The 17374-nt window shown below is 42.4% G+C and overlaps 1 protein-coding gene across 10 annotated transcripts in view; it reads left to right on the forward strand.

The window, feature by feature from the left end:
• LOC115283931 (integrator complex subunit 6-like) overlaps positions 1–17374 on the forward strand; it is a 52596-nt gene that overhangs the window by 18374 nt on the left and 16848 nt on the right. For 6 of the 10 annotated variants that reach the window (XM_029930423.1, XM_029930426.1, XM_029930424.1 and 3 more), the window contains exons 3-9: positions 292–441; positions 1168–1257; positions 1496–1679; positions 1924–2052; positions 5437–5585; positions 7963–8115; positions 12974–13106. In XM_029930423.1, coding sequence (XP_029786283.1) covers positions 292–441; positions 1168–1257; positions 1496–1679; positions 1924–2052; positions 5437–5585; positions 7963–8115; positions 12974–13106 — 988 coding nt within the window. Of the gene's footprint in view, positions 1–291; positions 442–1167; positions 1258–1495; positions 1680–1923; positions 2053–5436; positions 5586–7962; positions 8116–12973; positions 13107–17374 lie in introns of those variants that run through there. The other 4 variants (XM_029930425.1, XM_029930430.1, XM_029930432.1 and 1 more) reach the window with 4 other exon arrangements.

Below are 17374 nucleotides of genomic sequence, written 5' to 3' on the forward strand. Positions count from 1 at the left end.
TGAGGTGTTCAGGTAGGTTTGATTGGACCTGAGTAGAAGATTAGACCTCTCGAATGGACGAATGCGTTGTTTGCATCTTTATTCTTGGTCATTAACGCCGACAGATCTTTTTGGAACTGATTGCTTGCCTTCACTCCACTTGATCAGACTAGATTAAGATCTCGACTAGAATTAGATCAAGGGAACTATAAATCTGTTAGAGGTGTGATACTTGCTGTGTAGTGATTGTTTGCACTTTATATATTGTTCAGTGTATAATTGGGAATTTCTTTGTAAATGTTTGGTTTTCAGGTTGGTTGGAAGGAAAATCACGCCACATTCATGAGTGAACTAAAAAATCTTCAGGCTTCTGGACTGACTACACTTGGTCAGGCTCTAAGATCCTCATTTGATTTGTTAAATCTCAATAGATTAATATCTGGAATAGACAATTATGGACAGGTAAAAAAAACCTTTGAGTGAGTACAGCTAATTTATTTTGGTGACTTGGGGTAAGAATTTAAAACTGGGCGTGGTTACCAAGGTTGCTGCCACTTTTCACAACTGCCCAAAAGGAAGTCCATATCTTTTAAATACATACTTTAAAAAATACCTCTCTTTTGGGGGTTTTCGTATGTGGCTCAATCATAAAATGTGTAGCGAAAATTGTGTCCTTAACTCCCTCGTCTCTCCCAATTCAATGAAAAAGCTCTAGAATAAGAGGAAGGCAAAAGAGCATCTGCTGCTACTGTTGTCCTTTCCTGCCCTAGAAACTCTGCTCGCAGTAACCAGAGTAGAATCCAGATTGCGAAGCTTGAGTCACTGATGTCCCCTGACCCATGCCAGGATTTTGACTCAGGTGAACGGATTCACTGGTGTGGATGCTGCTGCCATTATAATCTTTTCAATCTCTTTTATGATCACGTAGACTGCAGAGGGAGAGGAGTATTTGGAGTGAGAGTTTGGGGAGTCCCCGAATTCAAAGAATCCCTCACTCCTTTCTGAGTGTTGCCTCTGCAGGGATTGTTATTTGGATTTCCCACCCGTTTCAGTCCCTAATCTTTTCCTTCTTGTTTATCCAGGCAAATTTTATCACACACTTGAGAGATCACTGGCAAGGCAAATGTAAAAGTTGAAATACAATTTGATTACTTTACATGGCTCTAATACTTTTTAAATGTATTTTAGGGGAGAAATCCATTTTTTTTAGAACCATCTATTTTAATTACCATCACAGATGGAAACAAGTTAACAAGTACTGCTGGTGTTCAAGAAGAGGTGAGATTTCTTTCTTTCTTTCTTTCTTTTTTTGTAAATTTTGTTTAAATGGCAGAGAACATGCAGCTCTTTCTGTGGGAGGCATACGTTTCCAGTTAAGAATACGTTTGATCAAACCTTCCGTCTTCACAATCCTTGAACGATTATCGAGTACATGAAAGACAAATGATCCTTTTGACGCCCTCTTCATTTTTGTATGGGTTGTTATGATGCAACTTTTCAACTTTTGCCTTATCAGCTTCATCTTCCTTTGAATTCTCCTCTGCCTGGAAGTGAACTAACCAAAGAACCTTTTCGTTGGGATCAAAGGTTATTTGCCCTGGTGTTGCGTTTGCCTGGATTGACTTCTATGGAAACAGAGCCTCTAGGGAGTGTACCAACTGACGAGTCTGCCATCACACAGATGTGTGAAGTCACGGGAGGTATTGGCTCTATTTCATATTTCTAAAGGAAGAATATGGTTTTTCTTAAATGCCATACCCTGTCTTGCCTTGTTTTCCTTCAGAATCTTTTAGTTCTACTGCCTAAGCTCATCATCAGTGTGATGTTTGCTGCCCACATAGTTATGACTGGTTCAAGATATACCTTAGGATTATAAATGCTTGTATTGTTAAGTGGTATTTTATTTGTTCAAATTGACAGTGTTTGTTTTTCCTTCTTGGATAGGTCGCTCCTACTGTGTTAGAACACAAAGAATGTTGAATCAGTGTTTAGAATCTCTAGTTCAGAAAATTCAGAGTGGTGTCGTTATTAACTTTGAAAAAACAGGACCAGATCCACTTCCTGTTGGAGAAGGTACAGGACACGACTTTTTTTTTTTTTTTTTTTTGCCCTGAAGACTGTTCTGAGATTGGGAGGACCATAAACTGGTAATAGACACAGTCTGTGCAATCCACACACGTTCATGTGCTTGCAAACATCTGTCTAAACAACGGCCATGCATTCACATGCTAGGTGGTCAGATGCTAACAACTTGAATTCAGTGGCAACCCTTCTTAAGAAAATTCTCGCTTGTGGGGCACCTGGGTGGTTCAATGAGTTGAGCATCTGACTTCGGCTCAGGCCGTGATCTCGCAGTTCTGAGTTCGAGCCCTACGTCGGGCTCTGTGCTGACAACTGAGAGCCTGGAGTCTGCTTCGGATTCTGTGTCTCCCTCTCTCTCTGCCCCTCCCCCTCTCATGCTCTGTCTCTCTCCATCTCTCAAAAAAATAAATAAATGTTGAGGCACCTGGGTGGCTCAGTCGGTTAAGCGTATGACTTCGGCTCAGGTCATGATCTCTTGGTTCATGAGTTCAAGCCCTGCATCGGGCTGTGTGCTGACAGTTCTCCTAGAGTCTGGAACCTGTTTCAGATTCTGTGTCTCCGTCTCTGTCTCTCTCTCTGCCCCTCCCTGGCTCTCACTGTCTCTCTCTCAAAAAAATAAATAAACATTAAAAAATAAATGTTAAAAAAAAAGAAAATTCTTCCTTTCCCTACTGATTTCATATTCCCTGGTCCCAGTCTTAGGACAGCCTGCATTATTCACCTCTCTATGCATGAAGTATCTGCAGAGTCACTGAGAAGTACCACTTAACCAGTAATCTGGTTTGGGTCTTGTGAGTGCCAAATGTGCCAAGCTCTCTATATGAAATCTGAGTTTGTTACCTTATGTCAGCAAGAGATTGCAAATGTTTATCCAGAAACTGCTGATACCCTATACGATCCTACACCAGTATTTTCCTGGCCACTTTTTAACTGCTGAACCTTTTCAAAAGACATCTTATAGAATGTTCAACATCTCAAAACAGATGACGGCAGTGGATGAGAGCAGAGGTCCATTTGTAGAGGAGAGGGGTCTTCTCCCTCAAATCCTCCCGGTGCCGCAAGGCTCAGAGCTCTGTGCATGGCAGCCGCTTCTCCTCGCTCCTGAGCGCTCACACACACCATTACTACGGCGCTGGTCTGATCTGATTCACACATTTTATTATTTTTTTAACTAGGCTCCGTGCCCAGTGTGGGGCTTGAACTCACAACCCTGAGACATAGAATTGCATGCTCTATCGACTGACTGAGCAAGGCGCTCCTGATCCACACATTTGAATTGTGTGGCCACCATCAGTGATGGCTGCTCAGAAAGACATACGTTTCTGTCGGAAGCTTAAGAAGCTGTTGGAAAAATAGAGACCTCTCTCCCTAGAAAAACAGACATGAGCCATACATAAGCCATTTTAATTCTGGAGTTCCTTGGGTTCCAGTTTGAGGACACCCACCACAGAAGACGGAGGCCTCGCAGCTTATTTTAAATTCATTAACTTAATTGTAAAGGGAGGGCAGGATATATATTGCTAATAATTGACTGCTTCATGCATACTTTTGTGTTCATTACCTTAATGTGAACTGGGGATGTTCTTGCCAGAAGCCTAATGAATTTGGTGTCATGTAAAAAGCTCAGATTTTTCTTTTTAGCTCCATTTCTCCTTCGTCTAGGGTTCTTTTTTAATTTTTAAATCTTTATATTAATTTTTTTTTAATTTTTGAGAGAGAGAGAGAGAGAGAGAGAGAGAGACAGAGTGTAAGCGGGGTAGGAACAGAGAGAATGGGAGACACAGAATTGGAAGCAGGCTGTCAGCTGTCAGCATAAAGCCCGATGCAGGGCTTGATCCCAAGAACTGTGAGATCATGACCTGAGCCGAAGTTGGACACTTAACTGAGTGAGCCACCCAGGCGCACCTCCTTTGTCCAGGCTTCTTAACCTTTGAGATTCTGGTGATACCTAAGAACTCTTTCCTGAGAAAACTGTACATCCTCAGAATTTTGAGCTCAACTTCAGGGGGAGGGTCTTGGTCCCCTGAAGCCATTACATGTATTCCCTAGAGATCTGTAGACCTGGTCTAACGTAATTACTTGTTTAAAGTAATATTTGAATAAGTAGATCAAATGAACTGTGATTTAAGAAATATGAGGGGCGCCTGGGTAGCTCTGTTGGTTAAGCATCCAACTTCAGCTTAGATTATGACCTCGTGGTTCGTGGGTTCTAGCCCCATGTTGAGGTCTGTGCTGACAGCTCGGAGCCTGAAGCCTGCTTCGGATTCTGTGTCTTTCTCACTCTCTACCCCTCCTTTGCTCATATTCTCTCTCTCTGTCTCTCTTTCTCAAAAATAAAACATTAAATTAAGAAAGATGAGATTCAAATCATTAAAATGTAGCTTTTACAAATATAATACAGACTACTGTGAATCATTGCATAAAAGTTATAAAACTCTGTCTTGCCCTGTTTTGAGAGACAAATGAAATATGTTTGTTTAAGTAATTAAAGCACATTCAGGATACATCCTTTAGCATTATACAATGCCCAGTTTCCATGGCATTATAATGGTGGATGGGGAAACTACAGTCCATAATAACCTTGATGCACCTGCTTTGCATTCTCTCCCCCAACTGTCCACATAGATTTTACTGTCAACAGTCCTTCCATTTTTTTTTATAAATTTTTTAACATTCATTTTTGAGAGACAGAGTGTGAGTGGGAGAGGGGCAGAGACAGAGGCTCCAGGCTCTGAGCTGTCAGCACAGAGCCCGATGTGGGGCTCAAACTCATAGACTGAGAGATTATGACCTGAGTCGAAATCGTACGCTCAACCGACTGAGCCACCCAGGCGTCCCTACATTCCTTCTATCTTGGAGTAAATTTGTATTGTTTTTATTTTGCGTTTGTGGTCATTGGGTGTGTTTCATCAACAATACTTTTTGTCACCTAATTGGGAATAGAAAGAAAATGTAAAAGGAATTTATGACCTGTTTTGTCAGATTCCACAAATGTAAAAACTATACCAAGGGATGAGCAATTTCATTTGCCTGATTTGGAAAAATACCTCTAGTTGGTGTGCGGTGTTAAATGTAAGTGTCCAAATCTCAGCAAATTGAAAATTAATTTTATAATTGTTTCCGATACAGCTCCCTATTTGGGGCATAGTTAAGGGTTGGGTCGGGGTGTTGGATTAGAGGGATGGACTCGATGAAAAATATTGTTAGAGAGAACATCCAGAAATCCTGGTAGAGTCTTTTATTTTCTTCCATTTTCCATGACTTACTGTTTTGGTTTGTTTTGTGCTTTGGTTTTAGCTGAAAATTTTGTACAAGGAGATCAGCATCTAGAAAAAGAAGTGTATGCCTTAGTGCCTGTCTGTGTTTAACTTTTAGATGGAGTTCTGGATCCATCCAGGCCAAGCAATTCATGGCATAGTTGTCATAAGCTCATTTATGTACGACCTAACTCTAAAACTGGTGTTCCTGTTGGACACTGGCCAATTCCAGAGTCTTTCTGGCCAGATCAGAATTTACCCTCCCTAGTAAGTATCATAAAACAAGATGGTAAACATCATTTGGATTTTCAATTTGCCGATTACAGTGACTCTTGTAAAAAAGCTTTGAGGGTTTTAAACTGTGCCTTCTGTCTCTTGCTGGCAGTCTAAGCTTGTACCAAAAAGCAGAAGAGGACTTTTGTGCTATTCTGGAATTCTTTCTGTCAGTTGCCTCTGCCGCTAAACTGCCCACTTTGGATGTTAGGGCATGGTTATTTTTGATGGTGTTGCACTTTGTGGCTTGGTTTTTATTTCAGAGTAGCTGACTTATTTACATGGGCAACACAATGTCTAGAAAGTGCTAGCATTTCATGTACATCCTCAGGAAATTAAAATTTAGCTTGCACCTTGTATAGGTTCTAGAAACATATTCCAAACAGAAGCTCTTCTACGTCCTGCTAGGGAGTCATTAGACACCTAGTGGAACTTTGTGGACCTGCTTTTCATCTTTTTGTAATCAGTGGACTCGTGTTCCTTGGCAATGTACCTTTCAATGATGGATAATTAAGCAACATATACATATGGGGAGGGCAGAAAGAGAGGGAGACGCTCAAGCAGGCTCCATGCCCAGCACATGGTGGGCTCGATCTCACCACCTTGAGATTATGACCTGAGCCCAAATCAAGAGTCAGACGCTTACCCAACTGAGCCACCCAAGTGCCCGTAATTAAGCAGTATTTTTTAAGTGATCTTGAACTGAGGACTTTTCTTTCTGTTCACTGCATTTGGGAGAGGACGGTTTGATATGGTACTTACTCCTATTTGTTACCAGATGAATTGGCCTTTTGTGGGAGACAGGTATCTGCTAACTCGGGGAAGCACGTGAAACCCACTCTTCCTTCTCACCGCCCCCCCCCCCCCGCAACTGTGGATAAAGGCCAGAGTAATCCTCCTTCTGGGGCGGAGGAGAGGGGCACAAAGCAATCACCGAGCCTTCAGTTTAGCACCGGACTGGTTCAGCCCCTCTATATTCTGTGTAAGTTTTAGAAACTTCTGACATGGACCGCACTTTCTCCTGGATTACTCTTTTTAGCGTCCTTTTTCCAGGAGAGGCCATGAGACTATAGGACTGAAGAGCAACTTCCATCCCTGCTGTGAGTGAGGGTACATCTCCTCCACCTTCCCTCGGGGCTCCAAGGGGACACACTGGTCAAATCTCCGTGCCCAGATGCTCTCTCAGCTCCAAACCCGAGAGTGAATGTTTTAGTTACGAATGAACTTCATTACTGCCAGCGACAGGGCTTCACTTGTGTCTTTATGGCTTTTTTAAAAATCGGTTTCAATGTAATAAGCCAGAACTATTTATCAAGTTTCATTGAAATGAAAATCAGGAGAAACGGGAATAAACGGAACTCCAGCTCACTCACACATCACCCATGTTACCTGCCATCCCTCCGGTTCTGAAAGCACATCCGATGGCTGGTTTTTTCCGACTCCCAACGCATCTTGTAGGTGTGTACATCATAAAGGCAAAGGAGCATGTTTTTCCCCTTTAGAGGGGAAACAGAGATGGTTTGTCATATTCCTATTAGGCTTAGGGAGCTCTCGGCAAGAGCAGGTGCAGCCACATCTTGCCCTTGTCCCCGGGAACTCGTCCTATCTCCTCATCTCTTCGGATTTCTCTTGCCGCCGCCATGTTCTCTCCCGGGTGCTCTCTGTCCCTACAAGCTACATCTGTTAACAAAACGGCAGTCCCACCGACCTGCTCTGCTACCCCAGGCCCGTAGGCCTTTGCAGCCCAGCCCAAAGCACACCCAGATCTAGCTGTTCAAGGCAAGTGTGTGGGTGTGAGAAGCACTATAAAAATTGAACTTGAAAATAAAATCTCCACTAGGCCCGGGTGTTGTGACTGGCTCATTTTGAGCACCTGCCTTGCCCTTTCCATGCCTTTATGGTTTTTCATCTTGCTCGTTAGTGGCTCTAGCTCTGTCAACATCTCATTAGAAATCTTCATGGATTTCTTCTTTGCCAGCCGCATCTGGACTGCCCATCGCCTTGTGGTACAAAGGAGCAAGGCGCGGGGTCATGCTTGGAAGTTACAACAGTAGATCTGAAAATTGGGGTTCAACCTGTGGATCCCTAGTGACTTCCTAACCATATTCAAAGCAGTTGTAGTTTTCACTTCACTAAAACGGTACTTATGAGTGTTAGAATTTACCTTTCCTCCTCCCAATGCCAAGTACATGGTAGAAATGAAGAATCTGTGTGCCCTTCCCGGATGGAAGCCGTCGGTGATGCCCTCTTTTTCAAAGCACTGGTGTATATCTCACCAATGGTTTATCAAAACATGAAAGGGGTTGTAGGTTTGTCAGAAATGTAAGCTCACTTGATAACGGACTGTATTTTTTCCTCTCTTGTTTTTTAGCCTCCACGAACATCTCATCCTGTTGTGAGGTTCTCCTGTGTAGATTGTGAGCCAATGGTAATAGACAAACTTCCTTTTGACAAATATGAACTTGAACCTTCACCCTTAACTCAGTACATCCTGGAACGAAAGTCTCCCCATACCTGCTGGCAGGTACTTGCCCTTACCTGTTGGCCAAATGTCTGTGACCACTCTGCCATCTGGGAATTGTTTTGAGAAGGGGCAAAAGTTAGTCTAGGAATAATTAGACTGAGTCTGTTAATAACTGTTCTAACAAATGCTGTCAAATAAGCGACTGGGCCAAGCAAATAATCTCAGTGCGATATGAATCATTAGACTCCTGACATTGCCATTTAATGACGTGTGTATTTGAGGATTTGGGAGCCCCCCCAAAGCCTACTTAGGGACCCCAGGTTAAGAATCCCTAACCTAAAGGATGTAATTCTATTTAGCCATAGCTTCTTCTGCCGAACCTTAGTGTGAACCTGACAGATTGGAAGTACAAGATCAAATTTTTTTAACATTTATTCATTTTTGAGAGAGACAGAGCATGAGCGGGGGAGGGACAGAGAGAGAAAGAGAGGGAGACCCAGAACCTGAATACAGGCTCCAGGCTCTGAGCTGTCAGCACAGAGCCTGAAGAGGGGCTCGAACCCACAAACTGCCAAGATTATGACCTGAGCTAAAGCCGGACACTTAACCAACTGAGCCACAAGGGCGCCCCACAAGATCTTTTTTTTTTTTTAAGTTTTTCTCTAAATTCCAGCTAGTTAACCTACAGTGTAATATTAGTTTCAGGTGTACAAAATATTTTTGACACAAAAAAACCCATAAGCCCTGAAACTACTTTTTGTATCAGTGTAATGTAACGAAACTTCTCTTCCTGTACCAAGCACACTGGTGTGTGTAATGCGGATTTTACTTGGATGAGGCAAATGCACATATACTGGCTCTTCCAAGTGTTATACTCCAGCCAGAAGGGCTTGCTGACTTATTAATAGACTCACCTTTGGATATTAGTTTGTAAAAATCCAGTCATGGTAGTCATAGCCTTTTTATTTGGACAAAATGAGGAAGCCCTACGCTGGAAGTATGTTTGTTCTATTTCTAAACTACAGCAACCCTATAGCAATCAGTAATTGTTAGGTTCTATTTACGCAAGAAACACTTTTAGACTGCCATCTGTTTCATCCTAAGATGTGTGATTATTGCTACTAGTTGTCTTGAAGCTACTTAAATTCTCCAAAGATGCCAAAGTTGGATAGAAAAAAAGGAACAAGCTTAAAGCAAGAATGTAAAAGTGCAAGAAACAGAACAATCTCATAAATATAATATTGAGCGAAACAAGCCAGACATAAAAGATCCCATATCATATGATTCTATTTTATCTATGTTCAAAAAGAGGTAAAGCTGGCTTATTCTGTCAGGAGTCAGAATAGTGGTTTCTCTTGGGGGTGCAGTTGTGACCAGCAAAGGACATGACGGGGTTTCCAGGCGTTATGTTTTTTGACTTAGGTGCTGATTCACGTGTGTCATCACTTCATGAATATTCATTGAGCTGTATACTTATTTTTTCATGTATTTTTATTTATATTTGAGAGACAGAGAGAGAGAGAGAGAGAGCACAAGTGGGGAAGGGGCAGAGAGAGAGGGAGACACAGTATCTCAAGCAGGCTCCAGGGTCTGAGCTGTCAGCACAGAGCCCGATGCGGGGCTCAAACTCACAAACTGTGAGGTCATGACCTGAGCCGAAGTCAGATGCTTAATCGACTGAGCCACCCAGGCGCCTGCATCGAGCTGTATACTTATGATTCACACACTTTTCTGAATGAATGTTTATATTTCAGTTAAACATACTGAATGTATGTTTACATTCAGTTCACAGAAATGTGCTAGAAATGTAGAGATATGGATAGTAGAATGTTAGAATCAAGATAAGAGGTTTGACTTAATGGGTTGACAAAAATTTTACAGTAAAAGTAAATACAAATTATACTTTTCCCCTAACATAAGCCCTTAAAGTTTTTTTTTAATGTTTATTTATTTTTGAGAGAGATAGACAGAGCATGAGCAGGGAAGGGACAGAGAGACACAGAATCCAAAGCAGGCTCTGGGCTCTGAGCTGTCAGCACAGAGTCCGATGCAGGGCTCGAACCCATGAACTGCAAAATCATGACCCAAGCCAAAGTCAGATGCTTAACCGACTGAGCCACCCAGGCGCCCCAGCCCACTTTTCCAAGTGGCACATTTCTTATAAATCTTTTCCAAAGAAACTTAAGAAATCCTGCCTTGGCTTCCAGCAGCACCCCTCAAATATGCCACATGCCTATCTCCTGTACTTTATGTTACTTTGATTTAGAGTAGTTTTATTTTTTAATTTTTTAAATTATAGCTTATTGTCAAATTGGTTTCCATATAACACCCAGTGCTCATCCCAACAAGTGCCCTCCTCCATGCCCATCACCCATTTTCCCCTCTCCTTTACCCCCTTCAACCCTTAATTTTTTTCTCAGTATTTAAGAGCCTCTTATGGTTTGCCTCCCTCCCTCTCCTTAACTATTTTTTCGCCTTCCCCTCCCCTATCATCCTCTGCTAAGTTTCTCCAGTTCCACATATGGGTGAAAACATATGGTACTTGTCTTTTGATTTAGAGTAGTTTTAATGCAGTGAATTAATGGGGATGAAAAAGAATAAGATGAGCCAGGAGCCAGGAGATTTGGCTAAGTCATAATGGAGACTGGATTCGAACCCTTAACTCTGCCACCAGTTATGTGGTCTGGGACCAATTATGTGTCTACTTTCTCTAGACAGTCTCTTAAGATCCCTTTGAACCTCCAAGTTTTATGAATCTGCAGGTGATAAGGACTTTGGAAACACTCAAAGGGCTTATGAGAAGGAAGGGAGGGAGGAAGGAAAGGAAGGAGGGAAGAAAAAGAAAAAGGGACAGAGAGAAACAAAACAATGTTTCTCCCATCATAGGGGTCATAGGTCTGACCCTTGACAGTGTGTGTAATGCTTTTGATCCTTTACGATGATTTTTCTTCTTTTGTTATACACACTTAGGAAATAGGGGGAAATCTATTGTCTCTATTAAGGTTCAAATTATGACACGAAATCTAGATGAGTCCCATTTTATAGCCTGAGTTCATTGTTTTGCGGGGTCATAAATGGCATAGGAAAGATTTATTCTTAGCTATGACTAAATATAGCAAGAATTTAGCCAACTGGTAGATGATATTTCTGGGACCAGCAATTAGCAAGGTAAACGAATTCTGTTTGCCATCAGGTGTTGACTTCTGTCTTTTTTTTTTCTGTCTATTTTTGAGAGAGAGAGACAGAGAGACAGTGTGAACAGGAGAGGGGAAGAGAAAGGGAGACACAGAATCTGAAGCAGGCTCCAGGCTTTGAGCTAGCTGTCTGCACAGTGCCCGACGTGGGGCTTGAACTCACAAACTGCAAGATCATGACCTGAGCCGAAGTCGGACGTTTAACCGACTGAGCCACTCAGGCGTCCCAACTTCTGTCTTAAATGATCCTGCTGAAGGACTTTGGAAAAGACAAAGGTATAGGTCCCTAAAAATATATGCTGGTGCCCTGATTTGGGCCAAAGAGTAAACATGGATCCCTGAGAAAGCGTGGCAGCCAGAGGACTTTAGCACAGCGCAGCGACTGTATGGGACCTGACAATGTAATACACAGCGAATCAGGAATATCAATAAGGAAGAAGACGGAGTCACATGGAATAAAGATTAATGTTTTGATTTTTAGTGAATGTTTGCTCTACCAGCATAATTTGTAAGAGAAAATGCCTTCCAGATTGAACCCAAGCATCTCCTTGCTGCCCGGGTTATAATAGGCTACTTGATTAACATTTATTGGATGAGGGGCACCTGGTTCCTTTCATTGGAAAGTGGTGTTAAAAGAAGTAGAGGGACGCCTGGGTGGCTCAGTCGGTTAAGCAGCTGACTTCAACTCATGTCACGATCTCAAGGTTCATGGGTTCAAGCCCTGCATTGGGCTCTGTGCTGACAGCTCAGAGCGTGGAGCCTGCTTTGGATTCTGTGTCTCCCTTGCTCTCTGCCCCTCCTTCACTCACGCTCTGTCTGTCTGTCTCTTTCTCTCTCTCTCTCTGTGTCTCTCAAAAATAAGTAAACATTAAAAAAATATTTATTGGATGAAAAATGAATAAATGGATAGGGGAAAGGGGGTACCAAAAGGAAGTACAGCACGACTAATAATCGTACACGTGAGGAGTGTTAGCATACTACTTTATATGGACTTTGCTTTCATAAGTGCATGCTTTAGGCATGGGGCCATATTCTATTTTTCTAACGCCTCCACTCCAGTCACCACTTGTTCTTTTTGTAGTCAGTTTGTTTTAATGGCTGATTATCACTTAGCACTATTTTACCCTTGTTGGCCATTGTGCTAACCAAGTAAATATTTGGGTATTGTGCTCTCTGAATGCTTATCGCACAGTACGGTGTCATTTCTTTTTCTTTAAATATTTTTATTTTATTTTATTTTATTTTATTTTATTTTTTTATTTGAGAGACAGAGAAAGAGTGCCCAAGCAGGGGAGAGGGGCAGAGGGAAAGAGAGAGATGGAAGGAGGGAGGGAGGGAGGGAGAGAGAGAGAGAGAGAAGGAAAGAGAGAGAGAGAGAGAGAGAGAGAGAGAGAGAGAGTCCCAAGCGAGCTCCATGCTCAGTGCAGAGCCTGATGTGGGGCTCAGTCCCACAACTGTGGGATCAGGACCTGAGCTGAAACCAGGAGTTGAATGCTCAACCAACGGAGCCACCCAGGCACCCCTCATTTCTTAATATAATGTACACAGGACTTGCAATCTGATTTAATGTGACATATTTGGGCATAACCATAGTCTAAAAGCACTATTGCCATTTTTAAATTCCATAAATTAGCTGTGCCTTAGATGTTATTCTGGAATGTTGCTGGGAGTTTGGCTTCATGTAAAATCCTTCTTGTCATAACTATATGACTTCATGTTTTTAGGTGTTTGTTACTAGCAGTGCAAAATACAATGAACTTGGTTATCCATTTGGTTATTTAAAAGCCAGTACGACTTTAACGTGTGTAAACCTGTTTGTGATGCCGTACAACTACCCAGTTTTACTCCCTCTTTTAGGTAAGTAAAGTGTGTGCCACTTTATCTTCCTTAAACTCTTTTTTAAATGTTCTGTTGTATTTTTGACAGAAGGAGAGGGGCAGAGGGAGGGAGACACAGAATCGGAAGCAGGCTCCAGGCTCCAGGCTCTGAGCTGTCAGCACAGAGCACAATTTGGGGCTTGAACCCATGAACCGTGAGATCATGACTTGATCCAAAGTGGAACACTTAACCGACTGAACCACCCAGGTGCCCCAGTGTTGTGTTTCTTAATTGGTGTGCTGATGATACAGATGAGTTCAATTTGTAAAGATTCATCAAACCATATACTTAGGATTTGTGCGATTTCCTGGATTCATGTTATATTTCAAAACACAGTTTATTTATCTGAAGTTTCCCATGAGTGCCAGAATGATGTTTTTTAATTTTTTTAACGTTTATTTATTTTTGAGAGACAGAGAGAGATAGAGCATGAGAAGGGGAGCAGCAGGGAGAGAGGGAGACACAGAATCTGAAGCAGGCTGCAGGCTCTGAGCTGTCAGCACAGAGCCCGACATGGGGCTTGAACTCACAAACCATGAGATCATGACCTGAGCCGGAGTTGGATGCTATCATCTTTAAAATACAACAGAAATGAAAAATAGGATAATGGGCTAAGCATTTTAAATGTAGTCCAAGAGTAATATCAGGATATAGAAAAGTTTAAACACTGGTTTGGAGGGATAACATTTACACACCGTATTCTGTTTTGTTCAATATCTTGCTACTGTTCTTTTTCACGTCAGACAGAAGGGACGCTTAGCCTCTGGCATGAGTGATTTGTGCTACTCTTTAGGCTGTGAGCTCCAATGCTGCCGTTGCCCACCCCCCTCGGTGCTTCCGGTTTAAAATGCACTTGGCCTTTTCTTAGACTAATTTGGAGTTAATGCTCCAAGGACCTCTCCAGAAAGTAGGGCTTATGGGTGGGTATTGGCTCCCTCTGACTCCTCCAGAAATGAATAGTAAATGCTCCAGAAGCATCTGTTTCAGGCAAGTTAAGGAATAGGTACAAAGGTAAAGTCTGTAATCACTGTAGTTATAGAAGCCGTGGTTTCCCTGGTCCAAGTCTACAAGGAACAACTCCAGAAGCCGTTACTGCGACATCACTGAAAATGTGTGTAGAGATTTTTTTCTCATTGAAAGAGCCGCATCTGTTTGGAGTCCAGTAGTACCACGTGGTATCCTTCTAGTTGTGAATTGCGAACACTTTTATTTGATGGGGCTTTTGCAAAACGTTTCAGCCTTTAAGTTTTAATCTGGTCCTTATAAGCATCAGGTTTTTAGTGCTGTCAATTCTGTTTGTACTAAGTGTACTGAAAAAGCAATTCTTTTACTGTTGCAGGTTAAGAATCTGAGTACAATCTAAAAATATCCTCTAAAAGGTGATTGTCATTGCTACAAAACATAGGTTATGTCTTTGAGATGAATTAGGGTACCGGTAAAAAGTACCTAGATTTTGTGGGTTTATTTACATGATGTATACATTCATAAATAAATGTAATATTTACTAGTGACTTATTTTCTTTAAATATCTTTTTAAAAAATGAGTGTAGTTGACACAGAATGGTACATTAGTTTCAGACGTGCAACATGGTGATTGGATAAGTCTGTACATTGTGTTCTGCTCGCTGCAAGTGTGCGCCACCTCTGCGTACATCACTATGACAGTACCATTGACTACATTCCTTACGCTGTGCCTTTTAGTCCCATGGCTAAACCAGAAGCCGGTACCTACCTCTCCCCTTCCCCCATTTCGCTCATTCCCCCCCACCCCTACCCCTCTGGCAACCATCGGTTTGTTCTCTGTATTTATAGGTCTGATTCTGCTTTTTGTTTATTCACTTGTTTTGTGTTTTTAGATTCCACGTATGAGTGAAATCATATGGTATTTGTCTTTCTCAGTCTGACTTACTTCACTGAGCATAATACCATCCGTGTCACAAATGGCAAAATCTCATCCTTTGTGACTTCAGTTTTCGCAACTATACAGTGAAGGGTTAGACGAGATAATCTTCACTTAGACTGTTAATGGTATTATTTTTCTATTTTATATAAATGTTTACTTATTTTTGAGAGAGAGACAACATGCCTAGTGAGGGAGGGGCAGAGAGAGAGGGAGACACAGAATCTGAAGCAGTCTCCAGGCTCTGAGCTGTCAGCACAGAGTCCAAGGTGGGGCTCAAACCTGTGAACCGAGAGATCATGACCTGAACTGAAGTCGGACGCTTAACTGCCTGAGCCACCCAGGCGCCTCCGCAAAATACAGATTCTTTGCCAGAGAGAACACACTGCTGGTTACAGAGGGGAGGGGGTAGGGGATGGGTGAAATAGGTGATGGGGATGAAGGAGGGCACTTGTGGTGAGCACCGCCGGGTGATGTATGGAAAGGTTGAATCACTATATTGTATACCTGAAACTAATATAACACTGTATGTTAACTAACTGGAATTAAAATAAAAACTTAAAAAAATAGTACTAACAGAGAGATGACACCAAAACTACCGAGAACAGAAGCAAAAGTAAACACGTGGGGCTACATCAGACTTAAAAACGTGTGCGCATCACAGGACATAATCAGCAAGCTATGGAATGGGGGAAATTTTTCAAATCATGTATCCGGTCATGTTTTGGTGCATGGGGGTAGGGGGTAGGTCATCTGTTTTCTGTTATTCAGATTGGGTGATTTCTACTGTTCTCTTTTCCAGTTTACTGATGATTTCCTCTGTGGCCTCCATTCTGCTTTTGAGCCCATCCATTAAGCTTTTTATTTGGTTATTGTATTTTTCAGTTCTAAGATTTCCATTTGGTTCTTCTTTACATCTTCTGCTTTTTCCTTTCGGTTTCTTTGATGAGGCTTTCGGTTTTTCTCATGTGTTTCAAGCCTGTTTATAATTGCTCGTCGAAACAGTTTTTATGATGCCTCTTTTTTAAAATGTAAGGAGATATTTTTAACTTGTCCGTCATTTCAGCATTGGCATCCCTTGATTGTGTTTTGAATTCGTTTTGAGATCTTTCTGGTTCTTGGTATGATGAGTGATTTTCAGTAGAATCCTGTACATTTTCAGTATTGTGTTATGAGTCTCGATCTTATTTAAGCCTCTGGTTTAGCTTCCTGTCACAGTCCTGGGAGACACTGTAGGGTGCTGCCTCCTCAGCGCCAGGAGGGGGTGGAAGTCCAGGGTCCCCGTTGGCCTCTGTTGACACTCAAAAAGAGGGGGATCTTTGTTATTGCTGGGGGGGTGGGAGTTCTGGATCCTCACTAGCACGATACCTCCGGAATTAGGAATTGCTTGTGGTCTACACCACAGCGGAGGGGGTGACCTTATTACCGCAGGGCAGTGGAAAAGTTCTGTAGAACTATTATGGGCCGAATTTTAGGATCTCATCTTTGGTCTTAACTGAGCCTGTCTGCCCAAGTATTATAGGAAAGTGCCCCTAACTAGAGTAGCTGGTCTCCCATTAGAAATGGAGATGTGCTGCTCTTCACAAGACGACCCTCCCTCTAAGCCTGGTCTTTGGTGGTCTTGCAGGGGTAGATGTCAGATGTGGACATGGCCTAATGGTGAAGAGGAAGCATTCAGTTCTTCCTTGGCCACGTGTTTCACACTCCCACTCCCCAGTGCTCTGTGAGGTCAATTCCTGGCGCTGTGTTCTTGGTCCCTCATTAGTCTGTATCACACTCTTCCCCAAGTGTCAAGTTCTCTTTCTCCCTGAAACGCTTCTGTCACAAGAGATACATGGGCCTCATTTGTCTCCGGTCCTCCTTAACCTGTGATATGGAGAATCCCACTCTGCCTAGAGCATCACCATCCCTTTCTCCAACCCCACACATCCATTTGAGGCTCAATCCATCATTGTCTCAGTTCTCATTCTTCCCTTTGGCTTTAAACATCCATCTTCAGGGACATCCAAGTGGTTCCGTTGGTGAAGCATCTGACTCTCGATTTCGGCTCTGGTCATGACCTCACAGTTGTCGAGCCCTGAGTCGGGCTCTGTGCTGAGTGTGGAACCTGCTTGAGATTCTTTCTCTCTCTCTCTCTGCCCCTTCTCTGCTTTCTCTCTCTCTCAAAATAAATAAATAAACATTAAAAAATCAATTTCTAGGCTTTTCTGTAACCTGTATCTTCCTAGGAGCACAGGGTTTTTCACACCATTTGAGGCTGGAATCCTTGTACCCCCGAATCCCAAACTTGGGTTTCATGTGGAGTTCTGAAATGGATACTCAATATTTCCACCATTGCTTTGCTTTC

Source organism: Suricata suricatta, chromosome X (genome assembly GCF_006229205.1).
Source record: "Suricata suricatta isolate VVHF042 chromosome X, meerkat_22Aug2017_6uvM2_HiC, whole genome shotgun sequence".
Lineage (NCBI taxonomy): Eukaryota > Metazoa > Chordata > Mammalia > Carnivora > Herpestidae > Suricata > Suricata suricatta.